We start from the raw sequence: 19,426 nt of genomic DNA, 5'->3' as shown, positions 1-19,426 counted from the left end.
TCCCATTTCAGCTGAAATATATGAGCCCATCGGCAGGCCAAAACTGAAGCCGCGGGGTCCAGAGTGAGACTCACTGTGAATAAATCACACTCGCTCGCTGACGCACACACGCGGACATGCCGCAGTGTTCATGAGGGAGTCCGTAAATAAAACACGCGCACCAAATGTGAAGAAAGCTGTTTAAATGTCAAAACCATCTTCACGGGAGATGACAGGAGAAGCTGTAATGTCCAAAGTAAACATAACACGACATTTAATTGTATTGCTCGCTGTGTCCTTCTCATATGTTTTTCTACTCTGCCTGTGTCTGCTGCGTTTATCGCAGTATTTAAAGGGGTCATGAGTTGAGAAAGCAACTTTCCCTTGAGCCTTTGACATATAAAAGGTCATGGTAATACAAGAATATCCTGTAAGTTTCAGAGCTGAAAACTTCCTTGTTAGTAAAAGAAAAGCTTTTATAGACACCAGGCTCAGCAAACGATCGATCTCAGAATGTGCCTCATCTTGACGTCATCGACTGACGAAACACCGCCTCTGCAGAATAATAAGCAAGTGTAGTTCAGTAGCCCCGCCCACCGACTCATGGAGCTGTTTGGATCGCGCTAGCCAGCAGCAATAAACATGCCGAAGATGGTAAGATATTGCGCTATTCCTGGTTGTGGAAGAAAACAGTCGCTGCATAAGCTTCCTTTGAATCCTAATATTAGGAATGTGTTGTTGAACTTAATTTTTTATGAAGTTCCTGCTCACGTGACGATTGCTTCAAATCACTGCGGAAGCATTTATAAACAAGTCTCAGGTCGAGACTCAAGGATTTGCAGACATATTGAGATTAAAACACAATGCTGTGCCTTCTTTATTGTACCCGACAAGAATAGTGCAAAACACCCAACCAGAGCAACGAAGGTGAAACGGAGCTTGTTGACAGATTAAACATTCGCCGTATCCGGTCGGCAAAACTCCGAAAACACATCTTCCCTTTTTAAGAATGCCTTCAGTGCCGTTCTTGTTCTTTTCTCAGAGAAAAGCTTAACTCCAAGTCTTCCAGAGTCGCGGTCAAAGCTGATTCGAAAGCCCGCCGTTCACCAGCTTCTGTGTTTGCACGCAAGCGCAACTCAGCCGTCATTATGTTAAGCCCCGCCCACCGACTCTATACATGATGTGATTGGCCTGACCAGAGTTTGCTTTTTACAGCTCAGATGTGTATTGAGAGTTGCTAGACGACACTTGAGACTAGACGAGTAAATATATAAATATATAAAATTATTATTATGTTATATTTTTAAACAATAATGCAATTGCATAAAAGTACCCTGATACTTTGATTATATTTGATTTTATTATATTCTATTTGATTCTATATTTATCTACAGCATAATTGGTACAAAAATATTAACATGATTGTTGGGACACCTTTGGGACACGTCTTTCCATGGTACTAATTTTGAAAGATTGCTATCGTATGCCCTTCTCACTCCAAATGTTTGTTTCTCAGAATTTAAACATGTTTGTAGTCTAATGAGAGTTGAATGATTTTTTTCCTTGTCTTCCTGTTTGTGTCCTCGTGCTCTCTGCTCAAGTCTACCTTTTTCTATTTTTTTTAGCAGTTGGGCCTCTTTTTGCCACACAGGATGTAGGTTTGCCTGAGTCGGGTGTGTTCAAAGTGCACATATATTCACACCCACATACATAGATACACACACACACACACACACACACACACACACACACACACACACAAATACATACACTCTTATAACGGGCTAGCAAACATTACATATAGGGATGGATGTCAGCCGCAATGACCGTTATGCAGAATACAGTAAAACACAGCCGCCTTTAAGTTGCCTTTACTGAGAAATGCCACTACGTTTTTAAATCACTGATGGAACTGATTCATTCAACTGTTTGACATCCACATCACCGAATAAGAAAATCCCACCTGAATAAGAAAATGATTGACAATCGGCTAAGCCACTTTTGTTTGTGCTAATGCTTTGGACCTACACTGGACTTGTGACAAGTAGAGATGAGCAATTAGGATTTGTTTAACCAGGGCTGTGCAATGCTGCATAAGACAGAGTCAATGAATGGGTTCCTCTAATCCACAGCACAGACTCACACAAATGTACATGAAACATCTATACCCACAAAGGCGCGCTGCTGAACTGTACAGAATTTCCATAGAGCGAATGCAGGCTTTTGAATTTAAGACCGCTCTGAGAGTTTTCCTGTCCCTGGCTGCAGTTTTTGTCTAATCTCTATTTCCATGCTAGCTATAGGAAAGTGTGCGGCAGAACCCTGTGTGGGAGGATGAGCGTTGAGCGAAGCCTCTGCATACAAAGACTCTACACACGCACAAACAAATTAAGCCACGAAAAATCTGCTTATGAGTCTGCTGGTTTGAGCAGGACCTGTCGCTATTGGTAGAAACCAAGTTCAGTGTTTGTCTATGCTCTTGATGGTTTTATTGTTTTAAAACGTATGCAGAGGGGACAACAGGCATCAACAGCCAAAGACAGAGATGTTCTTTACCTCATCTCTTTTTCCCCAGTCATTTTTCTGTGTCCTGTGTAGATTTAAATATAAAGGTGGCCAGATGTTTGCCAGATTGTAGACAATTGTGATGTTTTTATTCATTTATTTGGTAATACTTTGCTATAAGGTTTTATTGGTTAACATTAGTTAATGCATTAGCTAACATTAGGTAACAAGGAACAATTCATTTTTTACAGTATTTTTTAGGCTTTGTAATCGTTATTCAATATTAAAATGCAACTTGTCATTGTTTGTTTGTGTTAGCTTAAAGTCCCCATTAAATTAAAAGTTTTTTTGGTTTTAAATATGAATATGTTTGTTTTAAAGGCATAGTTCACACAAATATGATAATTCCGTAATCATTTGCAGATCCTCAAGTTACCCCAAACCTGTATGAAATTCTTTCTTCTGCTTTACACAAAAGTATAGTTTGAATAATGTTGGTAACCAGACAGTTGATTGGCCAATATATCTCAACGATTTTTCATGACATCATTTTGCATTTCAGCTTCTCATCAGACTTTCTGTCCAATCACATGCTCCCTAGAATCTAAAGCATCCCACCTCCAAATAGATGCTGAAGCTGAGGTTAAAATATGTCACTTGTTCACATAATGACTAGTATATGGCGAATGGCACATCTTGGGGAAAGGGAACGGTTCAGACACTGTAAATATGCTTTCCATCAGGACAAATTAAGTCTGGTTTCACATTAATGTCATGCAAACCGCTGTCTGCTCCGGTCCAGAGACATGTTAGCACAGAGTGTTTACCACCAAAAGTACCAGACCCATTTGAATTGCCCTGAATGCTATATTTTAAAGCAATATAAAGGAGATGGTTAGAGTTGGCATTAGAAACAGCACTGACAAGTAGATAACACCAGTGTCATGCACCAACATCAATTCCACTTTTTTTTTTTTTTTTTTTTTTACACATCCTCATTTATGACCATGGTTTTGCTTTAGTAACAGTTTAATATTAAATCTAAAAGTTGCAACTAATAGATTGTGGCTGTCAACGGCTCTGGCCGAGCTGTGAAATAAACGAAACACTATTGGCTATTTCAAGAGGAGCTGCTTAAAATGCCCCGGCCTGTCTTCCTGTTTCAGTGGAAATAACGTCAACATATTAAATAAAGCTGCACGTTTCAAGGCACTTCAGTGGGACTTTTTACTTTTGTAATATATTGAAAAATATTTTCTAAGATGAATAAATGCTTCAGAAGTATTTCCCATTGTCATTTCATGTTAACTAATGTAGTAAACTAAACTTAACAAATGGCAACTTATTATAAAGTGTTACCGTTTATTTTTTATTTATGTATCCAATATAATCACATTTACCATTGTTCAGCTTATTTTTGTATGGAAAATCCAGCCATTTCTATAGGAAATCACAATTTTTTATGAGGGTGAAAGATTTACGCGCTCGCTAATTCATTAATTCTCTCATTAAGGAGTACATGCAAACGCAGATGTAAACAAACAATCATGTTCTAAATGGACAAAAAAGAAGACTGAATGGAAAATTCTCATTTTTAGGACAAGAAAAAAAGCAAAACTTCAGATCCTCATTAAGAAAACAAAAGTGAGTGGTTTTGATCAGTCCTTTAAGTGCAAATGGCTTGTAATTGCTCATTTGCATATGCATAATTGCAGTCCATTTATGCCGCGAGACCCGAAATGTCCTCCACCACTCGTTCAAATGAAAGGCTAGAAGCGCAAGAGTGTGCAATAATGGCCTGGCATGAAAAATTTATGGAGGGATACGGCACTCCAGCGCCTGCTAAGTGTTGTAGAGGGTATTTTGTAACATGGAGAGAGGAAGAACGTGTATCCTAATTAGATTTTTTTTTTTTTTTTTTTAGGTGTTTTAAAGTTTGTACTGGTGGCCATTTTCTGTGCTCCACTGTCCCTTGTAAATTAGTTTTAGTCCTTTATAAAGCCTCGTCCCTCTACTCTACAACTTTCTCTTAACTAGTGTTGTAGCACCACAGATTTACTTTGATCTGGAAAGAGTAGTTCTATGATATTTCTTCAGAAGAAAATGTACTGGGTAAAGTGACACACAGATGCTAAAGAAACTTTCTATATAAGAAACTTTGAATGGAACCTAAAAATGTCCTCTTAATGCTGTTGTTTTGCACCACAAGCTAAAGTATTAGACAATTTAAGATGTGAAATTTATTTTTTTAAGTTTTACGTTTTCGTCTCAGCACCGGCGGGATGTCAAGTAGCTTTCGCATCATTTTTTTCCAGTAATTTGAAAGTGTTTTGTCCGTGTAAGAATAATTTCACCTTACCTTACTCTCTATTATCATTCACTGAACTGAATAACCGATGGAAAAGTTGGATTTTATGGTGTCTCACTTTTAAACCATGGCAGCCTCTTTCAAATGTATCACTTTATCCCCTTCATCACCTCCGTTTTTGTTGAAAGGTGTCACGGAAAGAACGAAAAAAATAGGAGCTGTAAAAATCATACCTGAACCGATAATGAGGTCGGAGAATGAATGAATAATTCTCTCATATCTTTTTCTTCTCACTATCTCCTTACAGTGTGACAGCGAGAGTGACATCGATGACAAGGTAAGACTTCTTTTCATGAGTGTTTGTGTGTGCGCGTCTGTTTACCTAACCCGCCGTGAAACGAGTAAGAGTGATTTTGGAGTTTATAGTATGAAAGGCTGTCGTCTGTCTGCATGTGTGTTTGTGTATGTGTGTAGATGACAGAAAATGGCTGCCAGTCTTGTGATTGTTGATTATTTGCATATTACAGGGATACAAAGGGAAACGCAATGTGATAGAGAGCGAGTACACTTTTTGCAGTGTTTTAAGCTTTCTGTGAAGTGTCATTGTGTTTGGTGTGTCAATTCAACTTCTTTGAAGTTGTTTGAACTTGAAAAGAAAAGTAGTCACCTTTCTTGATGTTTGTGCTAGTTAATTATAGACTTAGAAGAACTATTATGAACTTCACCAAAACAGGGTGAGCACCTTCTAAATATGAAGGAAAAGGTGTCTTTTGTTAACTAAAGTAATTGAATTTCTTCATCTTTCCTCGTCCTGTTTCTGAAAGAGCTACTTTATAACAACTATTGTGTGGCGGGTATTGCATAACCATGAATTTCAGCAATTTTATCTGTGGTTTATAATGTGAGTTATAAAGTTGTGATTGTGTCAGCAGATATATTAAATGCAAATGCTAAATTACATTTAAAGGGTACCTATTATGCTCTTTTCACAAGATGTCAAATACATCTCTGATGTCACCATGGTGCGAATGTGACGTTTTAGCTCAAAATACCCCACAGATCATTTTCTATAGCGTGCAAAAAATGTGTCTCTTTAAATGCAAATGAGCTGGTGCTCACGGCCCCCTTTTGCTGGCAACAACAAAACAGGACAATCTCACGCACTAATATTGTCAGAAACTTTCACTAGCGGGGTTCAGTCATCTTTCTGGGGATATAAATAACGACATGCAGTTCTGGTCCCATATTCAACATATTCAAGTGAGTGACTTTTGGGCATTTGTGTGCCGTTTTTAACTCGTGTTTATGATTATTCTGATAGCACATGAGGGCAGCATCAGTAAAAACAGGCAACATCAGCCGTACAGTGCCAACAAGCTCTTTCAGATCAGAAGTTTGGAAGGACTCACAGCATAAGACTAGTGATACTTTTTCTGGATCTGAAGTTTGCGCACAAAGCTTTGGTATTGACTCAAATCAACCTTTTTGAAAAAATCTAGCATTGAAAAGCCCCTCATATGTGAAGCAGTCCAGCGACAAATGATTGGCACAAATGTATAAGACTTTAACGATTTTCCTTCGGAAATTATATTTACACAATGTGCTCAGTGACATCTGTGGAGACTCTTATGTGCATTGGTACATCCCAATAAACCCTTTGGCGCAGGCATTGTACTACACTCAGGGCTGTGTCTTTCTATGCTAATGGCCAATGCCGTCATTGTAGGGGAGAATCGTATTCAGCTTGTTTGAAGAGACACCTTTTGATTTATGGGAATTATAAGATTTTTGTTTGTGGATATTTACCATTATAGGCTGATTTGTCTCGCACACTGCGAACACGCATTGCCATTTAGACACCTTATAAAAGTGAATTTTGCATTATAGGTCCCCTTTACATGACAGTACTGAATAATTCTGCATTGATAATGATGGTTCTGGCCTATTGAAATCAACAGTTTTCCTGCAGTTTTAATAATAATAATGTGGCTTATTTTACACACTTCAAAAGGATCATATGCTGCTATTTTAAAAGTTCATTATTTTGTTTTGTGGGCGTAATAGAATAGGTTAACATGCTTAATGTTTAAAAAACGAAATTTTCCCACATACTATACATTATTGCAGAACTATTGTGAACTTCACCAAAAAAGGTAAGCGCCTTCTAAATATGAAGGGAAAGGTGTCTTTTGTTAGGTAAAGTAATTGTAATTCTTATCATATTTAGTATTTCATGCTTCGTTGCCCTGTTTCTAAAAGATGGTATAAATGCCCTTTTTTTAAATCGTTTTTTTTCCCCCGTCTTTTTTTTACTTACAGCTATTGTAGGGCTTTGCAGAACCATGGGTTTAACCAATTAGAAGTAAGCTACCAGGTGAAATTACTGTCATATATTGACTACAACCTTGATAGTTGAAGTTTCTATGTAAAACATATACATAATTTGCTGGGCAGTTTTGATGTAAGAGGGTTACATTTTATCTCTGGTTTCTAATGTGATTTGTGATCATGTCAGCAGGCATTAAATGGCAGTACATAATTTGCAGGTTCTCTAACATCCACGCAAGCTCCTCACAAGGTGTTATATTTGCATATTTTTTGCAAAATAAACAACAGCTACAGACTTATAGTGATGGATAGATAGTTGTCAGATTATACCATTATGTCTAATTTGTTATTCAAATGTGCTCTGGTCACGAATGCTTTCGAGATTTGGTTAGCGGTTTGTAGGTTGCCAGATCTTTTTCCGGTGGAATGTTTTTCCCGGCACCTTTAGCGCTTGTTTATCTTTTAATATTGATAACCCTAATATGTCTGTCACCCTTATAAACAGCATGTAGCTCCAGTGGAAGTGTAACACGTGTTAATTCCCCTGCAGTTAAGCAATTACTCCCTGCTAAATGAATGTGATAGCATAACTAATCTCCTGTAAGCCAAGCTCCCAGTTCAGTGGAAAACGTCTCCGGCGTGCTCTATAAATAATACATTGATAGCGAGCAGCAATTTGCATTAACCGCAGCTCACGCTAGTCAATAGGCTTTTATCTCTCTCCTCATTGAGGCAGATGGTAAGAGAAAACCTCTTTGGATTTGACACGATGAAGAGAGGGACTTTTAGAGCCTGCTATTCTTTTAACACTAGTAGGCTTCAGAGAAAAGAGAAATGGGGTATTCCACGATATTTTTGGGGCCCTTTACTTTCTTTGTTTCTCTGTGGGCCTCATTCTCTCAACGAGCACACGTTCCTCAAATTCTAGATGATGATATCGAGGATGCATCTTATTGGTTATGTATGTGTTTGTTTATGTTCTTCTAGGCATTCAAAATGATTGTAGCAGATCTAGGGCAACGAAGGAGGGAAAATAGAGATTTTATGGCATGTAGTCAGAGCCAAGTTTGAGACGTAGTATAAGTTTTTATTTAAATAATTCTGTGTTATTCATGATAGTTCTGGTTTATTGAGATCAACTGTTTTCTGCAGTTTTAATAATAATAATGTGCCTTATTTTACACACTTAAAGAGGTGTAGCATGATGCTTTTTTGAAAGTTCATTATTTTGTTTATTGGGTGTAATAGGGTAATCATGCTTTATTGTGCACTGGATCCTTTTCCTACAGCCTTGGTAAAATCTAACCTCAGTGTCTTAAGTCCATTCATTACCAAGATTATTAATAATTCCCTCCAGGCTGGCCATGTTCCTTCATCTCTTAAAACTGCTATCATCAGACCACTTCTGAAAAAACCTACTTTAGACCCAGATGTTAATGACAACTACAGGCCCATCTCCAACCTCCCATACCTCTCTAAGGTGCTGGAAAAAGTTGTTGCTGCACAGCTTCAGGTCCATTTGGAGCATAACCATCTTTATGAGAAATTTCAGTCTGGTTTCCGCTCAGGACACAGCACAGAAACAGCCTTGGTCAGGGTCACAAACGATCTTTTGATGGCGGCAGATGCTGGTTCCCCATCCCTTCTCATCCTCCTGGACTTAACTGCAGCTTTCGATACAGTTGACCATAACATCCTCCTTCACCGTTTACATTCCACCATTGGTCTCTCTGACTCGGTCCACAACTGGTTTTCTTCTTATCTCACTGGGAGAACTGAATATGTTGCGTTAGGAGAAGCTACATCCCTGTCACACAATGTCACCTGCGGTGTCCCTCAAGGCTCTGTGCTCGGACCCACCCTGTTCATACTCTACATGCTCCCCCTTGGCCGTCTCATCAACCGGCATGGGATTTCTTTTCACTGCTATGCTGATGACACTCAACTTTACTTTAGGACAAGTTCATCTCCCTCTGCTGACCTCACACCTTCCACTTTGATCACTTGCCTGGATGAGATAAAGGCGTGGATGAAGCAAAACTTTCTGCAGCTAAACAGCTCCAAAACTGAAGCTATCCTAGTCGGCACTCCACTTCAGGTCCAGAAGTCCGTTATCACCAGCATTGCTTTCTCTGATCAGGTCATTCCTCTTTCCACTTCAGTCACGAATCTGGGGGTCAGAATGGAATCACAGCTTACTTTTGAAGCGCACATCAATCACCTGTGTAAGACCTCCTTCTTCCACCTCAGAAACATTGCCAAACTTCGTCCCATTCTATCACTGGCTGATGCGGAGAAGCTTGTCCATGCCTTTATCTCCTCCAGGCTGGACTACTGCAATGCGCTCCTTATTGGCATCCCTAGCAAAAATCTCCAGAGGCTGCAGTGTATTCAGAACAGCGCTGCTAGGATCCTCATGAGGGTGCGCAAATACGACCATATCACCCCCATTCTAAAATCACTCCACTGGCTTCCTGTGTCGTTCAGGATCGAGTACAAGATCTCTCTCCTTACCCACCAGTGCATCCATGGTGATGCTCCCTCCTATCTCAAGGAACTCCTCACCACACAAACAGCCACTCGTAACCTCCGCTCTGTTTCGCTGTATCGCCTCAAAACTCCCACAGCCAATCTCCGTACTATGGGGGATCGGGCCTTCTGCTCTGCAGCCCCCAGTCTGTGGAATGCTCTCCCTGACCACCTGCGGACTCCACAGACTATAGATACTTTTAAGCGTGGTCTTAAAACCCACCTTTTTAGCAGAGCTTTTAATTGACTTTTAATTGACTTGCTACTTGTTTAATTTATTTTATTTTATTTTTCGGTTTTATTTATTTATTGTTGTTGATTGTTTTGTTTTTGTTTTTAAATTCTGTAGCACTTTGAGATTTTGTTTAATATAAAGTGCATTATAAATAAAATTTATTATTATTATTATTATTATTGTTCAAAACACATTATTTTTCATATACTGTACATTATATCAACTCCTCTATTCCCAGTCTGTCTGAAACGCTGATTTATACAAAGCCCATCAGAGTGCTCTGATTGGCCTGCTGACCCAGTGCATTTTGATAGGCCAAATTCAGAGCTTCAGATTCCAAGGCTTCTAAAGCATTTGTATATCTTTGCATTGATATTGAGTCATTTTTAATTAGTTTCTTGAACATGACAATGAGTTCACTGTACTAAAATGGCCCCCACAGTCACCAGATCTCAACCCAATAGAGCATCTTTGGGATGTGGTGGAACGGGAGCTTCGTGCCCTGGATGTGCATCCCACAAATCTCCATCAACTGCAAGATGCTATCCTATCAATATGGGCATATATATATCTGTGTGATTTATAAGCTGTTCTCCTCATAGGGACCAAAATATGTCTCCACAGGGTTAAAGATTTCTGGTATTGCCGTCGTAGTGTTTAGGGTTTATCAGGATCACACACACACACACACACTGATGTGCTGTATGTCCTATGGAAACTAGTTTTCTGTTGGTTTTTGTAGAACTTTGGATTTCTTTTGCCATGTTAACTGCACACCTCGGGTCTTTAGTGACCCGGGATGTCATTCACTACCCTCTTTCTCATATATATATATTTTTTTAAGTTAGACATCAACCTTCTTAGTATTACTCAATCAATTAATTATAAACAGAAAAAAGCATCTAAAATATAAAAGAATTCCTCTTTTCCTATTAATTATTTTGTAAAGAAATGTATAGGATCACTAACAACCCAAGGTGTGTAACAGTGCAATTTTTTCTGCACAACAATAATTGAATCTTTTATAACTAAACAATTCACCTTTATTCCTCAAGGTAGCAATGTCTGATACACAATGATGAAGTGACGTTTCACTCATGGTTACTGCAGGCAGAAAACTAAAGAATAAGTATCATCAGCCAAACTTGAAATGGCTCATTGATTTACTGCAGAGCAAGAACTGAACGCAATCGAATATTAGTGTCACTTTCAGTGGTGGATCTGGTGAAGAAGCTGTCATGCTAAAAATATTGATTTTGAAGATGTTGAAAGTTATAGTTTTGAGAAACTATGTTTGAGTTTGCAAATGAGCCAGATGCTGCTGTACTGGGAAATGAGCTCTGATGAGGACAGTAATTCTTACTCTAATATCAGGAGAGTTTTATGTTAATGCTTAAGGTAGAGATCCATTCATGTCAGATATACGTCCGGGTAGCTAAAGAACCAAATATGTAATAACAATTGGCTAAACTTTAAAGCATTTATATAATAAATATACTTAAATAAATAAAGATTGTAGCACATGGTCCATGCTAAATGTAATCCTGTCCATGCTAAATGCTGAAGTAGATCTCTTTATTTTGCGAGAAGTGAGAAGAACATGTGGAAGCAATTGCAACGTTCAGAGAAAGAGTTTGTGTTCCTTAGGCAGAATGCAAATATTTTATTTTATTTTATTTTTTGGTGTGTGGAGATAATGGCTCTAGGTTAGAGGGCATTGAGAAGATGAGCCATTGTTGTCGTGGTGTTTGTGTACAGGGACCGTATTCACAAAACATGTTATCTTACCACTAAGAGTTCTCCTTAAAGGTGAACTATGTAGTATTTTTGCAGTAAAATATCCAAAAACCACTAGGCCGGTGTTATATATTTTGTTCAGTTGAGTACCTACAATATCCCAGAAGTTTCCAACTATTTGTAAATTGTGAGAAAATTGCTATTTTAACTAAGGACAGGGACGTTTCAGCATTGCATTTGAGGTAGTCGCCTGTCAATTGCGTCATATCTGCGTTACCCTCGGTTTCGGCTTTTATTTGACAGGAGCGCTTTACTCTTAGCAGTGTGAACAAGTGAACGCACAGAGTAAAGTCATAACATCGTTTTGAACACACTTAAATGTATCTAATATGATAAACAGAGCTACATTACCTACCTCAAAATCATAACCGGAAGAGCGGATCTGTGCAGGCGCCCGGCGAATGTCTCCCGTCCCTTCATAATAAAAGTCCCGGTATTTGCGAGGCGGGTATTTGTTTAACAATCGCTCCAGCAGCTGTGCTCAGGTCTACAACACTCGGTCCTGCTCTGCTTTAGACTACAGTAACGTTAATAACCGCATGCATGAACGTGATTTCTGCCCGAGTCCTATTTTCCACCGGCTGTGATGAGAAGACCACATCTCCCAAGATGCTGCGCTCACACTTTGCGTCATCAAACTACGATTTGTTTTGAATAGGCGCCCTCTAGTGGACGGAAAGCTCCATAGTGCACCTTTAAGACACAATTTTCCAAAGACTCCTCAATATTATTTTATTTTCAAAATATTGCAAATCGCCTTCTAATCGCAATACAAATGCCTTACAGAGCTTGATGGTTTCTGTTCGACTGTCAATCCGAGATGTTTCAGTTGGTCTGAGATGTTATTAGGTTTTCTAAGTTTTGCACAAATGTTGATGGAGTGGCGGTGGACATCAGATATTATCTTTTACAACAATGGCAAAAGCCATTGCAATATCTTCCTCGAAAACAGAGAATTGCAGTCTCAGATGTTTCTCTGTCGCTCTGCTACGTCATCGTCCGTTGGTGACGCCCCTTTGGAAATGATTTGTCTATGAAGCTTTGCCAGACCATAACTCAGTTACTACTGAGAATGGTCTGGTTTTAACCAGAAATTTTTGCTTTATGAAATACTCTTAGAGCAAAAATCTAGGAGTCCTAAAATTAGGACTGACATGCCCATCATTTTTAAGAGTTGCTCCTAAAGGAAGGCAAGTTAGGAGCTACTTTTAGCCTGAAGATGTTTAGTGAATACAGCCCCAGATGTTTTTCTATGCACTTATCCATCTTAAACAATTAGCACAAGCAAGATAATGTTTACCACTTCAAAAATCTGGCTTTTGTTATTGCTTTGACAAAAGAAAAAAATAAACACTGTTATTTGTAATTATATACATTAAAATCTAATCTAAAGCATTAATCTTTCCCTCCTGTCGAATAGTAACAGGTGTCTTCCCCGAACAATAGCTTCTTTGAACAGTTGCAGGAAGAACATGACCATTATCTCTCATGGCATTTTTACACATTACTCCATTATAAAACGGCCTGCAGGTGTGCTGGAGGGGCGTAATCAGTTGGGCTTATTTGAATAAAATTGCTTCATGTGTAGATCGAGTCCACTTATTAACAAAGACATCACGACTTGTTCAAAGAAAACAGCATGTGCAGTGCATGACAGATGATACCACCTGAGGGCGAGATCCATCCCTGAAATTACACAAACAGTTGTGGCCAAAAGTTTTGGAAATGGCTGAAGACAGTTGTTGGATTTTATATTTGTATTCATATACACAATGGCAGGTTTTTTGTTTTCATTGTTCTGCCTTTTTTGAACAATAATTTCCTTTTCTGTGTCTGACAGCTGCTTTTGTGTGTGTTTTTAAAGGAAATTATTTATTTTAAAAGTTTCTGTAAAGAAAGATTAGACTTTGATAAAAGAACCCATCTGATGAAATCTTTATCTGGATTTGTTTTCATGCCAACAGTATTTCTCAGCATGTGTAGCAGATTTCTAGCATAGATTAGGATGTTAAGTCTTATACTGTAGTATTTTAAAGTCAACTTTTGCATAATTGCGTAATTTCTTCTTGTGAATCTTATCTATGCATGTTATTCCATTGGGGAAGTTTTTTTAATCTGTTGTTCTTTGTACAAAATGACTTTCTTTTTCCACTGACGACATTAAGGCTGTGGACTGTTGGACACTTGTTCTAATAGTTGATTGTAATGTCCACTTGTCATGGTCCAGTTAGTTCCAGATGTGTAAAATCAAGGCTTGTCCGTCAAATTGTTCTCATTGAATGTCTTATTTTACGCTACACACGTCATAATGATTACAAACAGCAGTACACATTGACTTAAAGTCAAGTACATCGTCAGGAATAGCCGATTCTAACTGATTGTTTTGGATTGTATTCATTGCTCACAGTATTTTGTTAAGATAATACTAATTATCATTTTTGTTTTTGGTAAAGATTTATTTTTTATTTTTTAAATGTCATACTTTTCAAAAAATCACGGATGGCAGCAGGTTTATTAGGCTGCTGTCACTTTAAGAGCTAATGCATGGATCCTATATACTGTTACACATACATTTTCTTTCTCATCTCTTTATATTCACTTAGGGACATTTTCACACTGGTATTTTAGTTCCAAACGGGGTGCGATTTGAAGCTGTCATGCGGTAGCCTACATGCCAGCTGAACTGAGGGGGAAAAAATATACAAAAAGGCATATACGAATCTGGATTGGCAGTGGAACCAAAACACAATGCTTTCAGTTCAGTAGCTGCATTGTCACAGCTTTCCAAAGTTGCATGACTCAGGAACAGAGCTGTCTGGTATAATTCTATCTCACCTGACAGGTGAACACTGAAAACTGTCTATTGTGTTGGGCAGCTTAAAGAGATTTCTGTTATTTTATTCCTCTTGTATCTCTGTCCGTAACATCAGTGTGACAGCATGTCACATAACACACCCAGCCATTTCAGCCACTTCAGGTAAACACAGACATTTTCCCCCTTTAACTGAAGGGCTTTACAGCTGATGAGCATTGCTGTCTTTATTGACACCCTAACCTTCTCCATCTCTCAATTCAGGCTATTTGTCCTGTCAAATATCATGTTGTTCAGTGTGACACTGGAAGCATTAGCGCCACACGCGTGGCTTTTATCTTTGTGCTGGCCCCAATTTGATGGGCCACTGCTGTTTAAAGCCCACACGTTTTTATTAACTCCTTTAGCTATACAGTCTTACATGGAATCGCCATGCTAGCAGGATTTTGAGGTCTAAATGCTACTGTGTTTTGTAGAACATAAAGCTGTCTCAATTTAGATCAAGGAAAATGTGATTTCTCATGTTGACCCATGTAATGGAAGTATTAAGTAAAGTTGCATCATGTACATTATTGATTGCTGCTAATATATCATCAATGCATCGTGATGCACCGCGATATCAAATTGAACCGATTCGATGACACGATATTTGTAATCAAACCGAACTGTGAGCCAAGTTTGCACCATTAGGGTTTGTGTGTTTCACTAATTTTCCTGAAGAGTGTCACTAACATACTGTAAGCAGAGAGCTGTATAACTAATTTCTGCTTATCTTCTGCGTTGTTTAGAGCATTTGCAGTACATTTGCAGCAGATAGACGCAAGCAACATTATGTGCTGAAGCTTTGGTTTAAAAAAAAAAAAACAACAGTTCAAAAACAAAAATATAAAAGTGAGGTGAGAAACGCTATTCATTTTGCCACCTTCTCGCTTGCAGTCGTTACCAAGCAACGGGGTAAACAGCTGCTGCCTTGATGACGCAAACACACCCCAGTTCAGACCCAAATAATATAACATGAACACAGTCCAGTGGGGACAGGGGAAGAAGGGGGAGCAAACTCTGAAGCCTATTTATAGGACTATTGATATTATTGAGCCTATTATTTGCATTGTTATTGACATTATTTTTATGACAAATAAACACCCTTATGGAAGCTTGTGTCTGCCACTGAATAAAACATTGTTTTTTCTGTACGTCTTTTAATCTCACTAAGTTAGTCACGTGTTACTTTTTTCTCAGAATTGCAGGATAAAAAAATTGTGCTGAGCGGTATACAAATTAATTCCGAATAGCATTTTTTTTTTTTTTTATGATATAAATTTTATATTATACCGCAATACTAGCGCTATTATTGGTTGTTGTCTCCCCATGGCATCGTTTTGTGGGGCCTTGCAAACCTGTATTAATTTTAGTGTGGCATTTTTCTACAATATTCCCTCATGACCTGTAAAATAGGGTAAATTCTAGTCAATCTACTGCAGTATTCCCAAACTCTGATCGCGCCAATCACATCGTGTATAGAGTCGGTGGGCGGGGCCATAATGACGATGGCCGAGATGCGTTTGCGTGCTTCTAGTAAACACAGAAGCTGGTGAACGGCGGTCTTTCGAATCAGCTCTGACCGCGACTCTGGAAGACTTGGAGTTAAGCTTTTCTCTGAGAAAAGAACAAAGAACGGCACTGAAGTCATTCTTAAAAAGGGAAGATGTGTTCGGAGTTTTGCCGACCAGATACGGCAAATGTTTAATCTATCAACGAGCTCTGCTTCACCTTCGTTGCTCTGGTTGGTGAAGCGCTATCCTATTGCATGCAGAGGGAGTTTGAAAGATAACCGTTTATCCCGCCCCTCAGATTGAGCTGTCAATGGTGAAACTGGAGACCAAACATCTTGATGTGGGTTTGGCTTGTCAGGCTAGAAACATGTTTTTCCTCTCTCAATCAGTAGAAAATGTGGTTAACACCCGCTCGTGCATGGGGAAAAAATAACGTCATATACCACAAAACCAGTATGATTTTGAAAAATGATTTGATATAATGACTTCTGACTAAACTAACGAATCTCACTTTTTTTATTGCAATAGCGAGTTTATATATTATCAATAGTGAGTTTATAACTTTCTAACTAACAAGCCTGACTTTATATCTCGCAATTGTGAGATAAGTCACAATTATATTTTAAAAAGTTTTATTCTGTGGCGGAAACAAGCTTCAATACACCCCAACACTACAGTTTTTATTTTAGTAATGCAAACAAAGGAGGGGGAGGGGGGGACTAAATGTAATTTAATTCAAAAGTTTTTTTCTGTAATGGTAGTATTTAATAGTATTTGTTGTTATGCTTTTATGCTGTAGTGTATAGTGACTGTCCACAAAAAAAGCTTAATTAACAATATTATTAAATTGCAAAAAATGTATTGGTCCAAAAAAGGCATAATTTCTTTATACAAAAAGATTTTTTAGGTAAAAATGTGACACTGACATGTTTATGTGATATTCATCCATTACCGCTGCATGTCCTCTCAGACTAGTCCACACGCATACCTTCACCTCGCTCTCTACAGTCTCTCTCCCTGACAAATGATTTCTCTGCCCCTTTTTAGAGCTGTTTTCCTCTTTTGCTCCTCTCCGCATCGTTGCGATGATCTGAGGGAACTAATGATCTGTAATGTACCCTCTACCCCTAGACCCTTCTCAGCTGTCTTTTCTATCTCTCCTCTCATCCTCCTTTTCTCATATTCAGTCATAAACAGGCCACCCACAGGCTTGCTGACAGGCCTCTAATAGTTTTTTTATGGAGGTGAAGATGGAGCGGCTTAATGTTTCGACACAAGCAATCATCGCTCCTCATCTCTTTAATGAAATTAGATTAAGTGCACCTGGGGAAGGGCTGAGGAGAGGGAGGCCGAACGCCGGTTAGGACGCTAGCTTTCATTTAAAACCAATTTGCCTGCAATATTCCGCCATCAGCCTGGGATTCAGCATGCAGTCGGAACGGAGGGTGAATGAGATCACACTGGCACAGACGGGTTTAATTCTCTTCCCCGCGGGCGGCGTGAAATTATAACTGACACATTCGACACACACTTTAATATGGAGATGCCATTTTTCTTCTGTCCAGCATGGCTTTCATTCTCTATCTTCTCTAGCTTTCTTCAGCTCACTGGTTTCCCTTGCTTGCCTACAATCCCCCCCCCCCTCTCTCTCTTGCTCTCTGTTTTTCTTACTTTATTTCTCTTTCTTTCTCTTAACAGCATTATAGCGTTACCTCTCTTCGAACCGCTAAAGCATGGATGAGGTTTTCTTTCGAATTTATTTATGTTATGACTGTTTCCAATGTTCTCTTCTTCAATTTGCGAGAATATGTTTTCTTTGAATGTCAGGAGTTACATCTGGTCCATGTTTTCCTCGCTATTTTGTGGTGCTACTTAAACGCAGCTCGAGGATAGAAGAAGGGATCTTACCCAAAATGGAATTTGAATGTTTCTATTTGAATAGATGGTGACTGTGGAACATTTAGCATTTAAAAAAAATAAATAATAATTTTTAATACAAAATGCATGTGTTGAATTTACTTTGACGTGCAAATGGCAACATTTAAGGCTTAGAGGAGCAGTTCACCCAAAAATGAAAATTACTGTCAATCACAATTATGTTGTTTCAAACTCTTTCATCCTTCTATAGAATACAAACGGATATGTTTTACAGCATGTTCATACTGCTCTTTTCCATACAATGAAAACAAGCCATGTCCATTTGCTGTCGAGCACCAAAAAGCATCTTATACATATCATATAATTTGTCCATATGACGTGCACCAAACTACAAGCCATATGATAGCTATTCATGAACAAGCTGAAATTTTATGTTATCAAATATTTCCATTCATAAGCTCAAAAGTCTTGTTTATAATAACAATTTATAATAATTAAAACATTCTTTAGATGCATTGCATCAGCTTTGACATCATTGATGCCATTTATAATTTTTTTCTTTTCTTTTTTTCCTGTTTAAACGATGATGAGTGCACCAGTTAATATATTGGAGAACGAGATTTTTGGGGACTTTTGGTTCGTTCCACATATATTGGTGTATTATATGACTTCAGATGACTTATAAAATAATGCATGGGCCATATGGCCAACTTCTGTGGTTTCTTTATGGTGGTTTCTGCCATTTTTGGAGTTTGACAGCTGTGGTCACTGTGAATTGTTTGGAAAAGAGCTGGATGAACGTTCTTCAGATTTCTCCTTGTGTGTTCCACGGAAAAAGTAGCAGCACGCGGGTTTGGAACAACATGAAGGTGAGTGAATAATTACAGAAATGTTTAAATGAATTCATGTTTTTGACTTGACTATGAAAGAGTAATATGTCCTGTAGGGCTTGACGCCAACCTCATTAAAGCATCACCGCTGAAATGATGTCTCCACAAATACACATCATAGATGGCTGGCAAGGACACATTTACTTTGACATACACTTGTGAAATAGTGCTTATTATATAGTCTGTTTATTCTGGCATCAGGCAGAAGTTGAGTGAGGCCAAACATAATCACAATGTGAATTATTGTTGGAGTGTAATGGGTGCTTAAGTTATTGTCTGAAAAAAGAATTAGTTAGCGGAAATTACGAACAGTCTGCCTATTATTGTGTTTTGGGTGTTTTCGCATGTGCATCAATTGCTTGTTCCGAACCCAATTCAATTAAATTCTTCTGAAACCTTCTAGAGCAAACTTCCGAGTAATCTGCAATTCACTGGCCAATTTCAGAACAACCAAATGAAACAAAATGTAACATCAGGCAGAATTGTATATGCAGTGCTTTTCTGTCCCTTTTCTAGGTATCTTTTTTTCCTTTTTTGAACAAAACTGTGGATCAAAGTCAGGTGTTTCCCGCAATGAGCACTTTAATGTGTGCTTTTAAAGGTGGATTGTCG

The 19,426-nt window shown here is 38.4% G+C and overlaps 1 protein-coding gene across 10 annotated transcripts in view; it reads left to right on the top strand.

The window, feature by feature from the left end:
• The window catches only part of fbrsl1 (fibrosin-like 1), a 372,630-nt gene that overhangs the window by 249,586 nt on the left and 103,618 nt on the right, over positions 1 to 19,426 (top strand). For all 10 annotated transcript variants that reach the window (XM_067439376.1, XM_067439374.1, XM_067439373.1 and 7 more), the window contains one exon: positions 5,100 to 5,129. In XM_067439376.1, the coding sequence (XP_067295477.1) occupies positions 5,100 to 5,129 (30 nt within the window). The remainder of the gene's footprint in view (positions 1 to 5,099; positions 5,130 to 19,426) is intronic.

This window comes from Pseudorasbora parva, chromosome 3 (genome assembly GCF_024679245.1).
Source record: "Pseudorasbora parva isolate DD20220531a chromosome 3, ASM2467924v1, whole genome shotgun sequence".
Taxonomy (NCBI): domain Eukaryota; kingdom Metazoa; phylum Chordata; class Actinopteri; order Cypriniformes; family Gobionidae; genus Pseudorasbora; species Pseudorasbora parva.
This window is presented reverse-complemented; position numbering and strand designations above follow the sequence as displayed.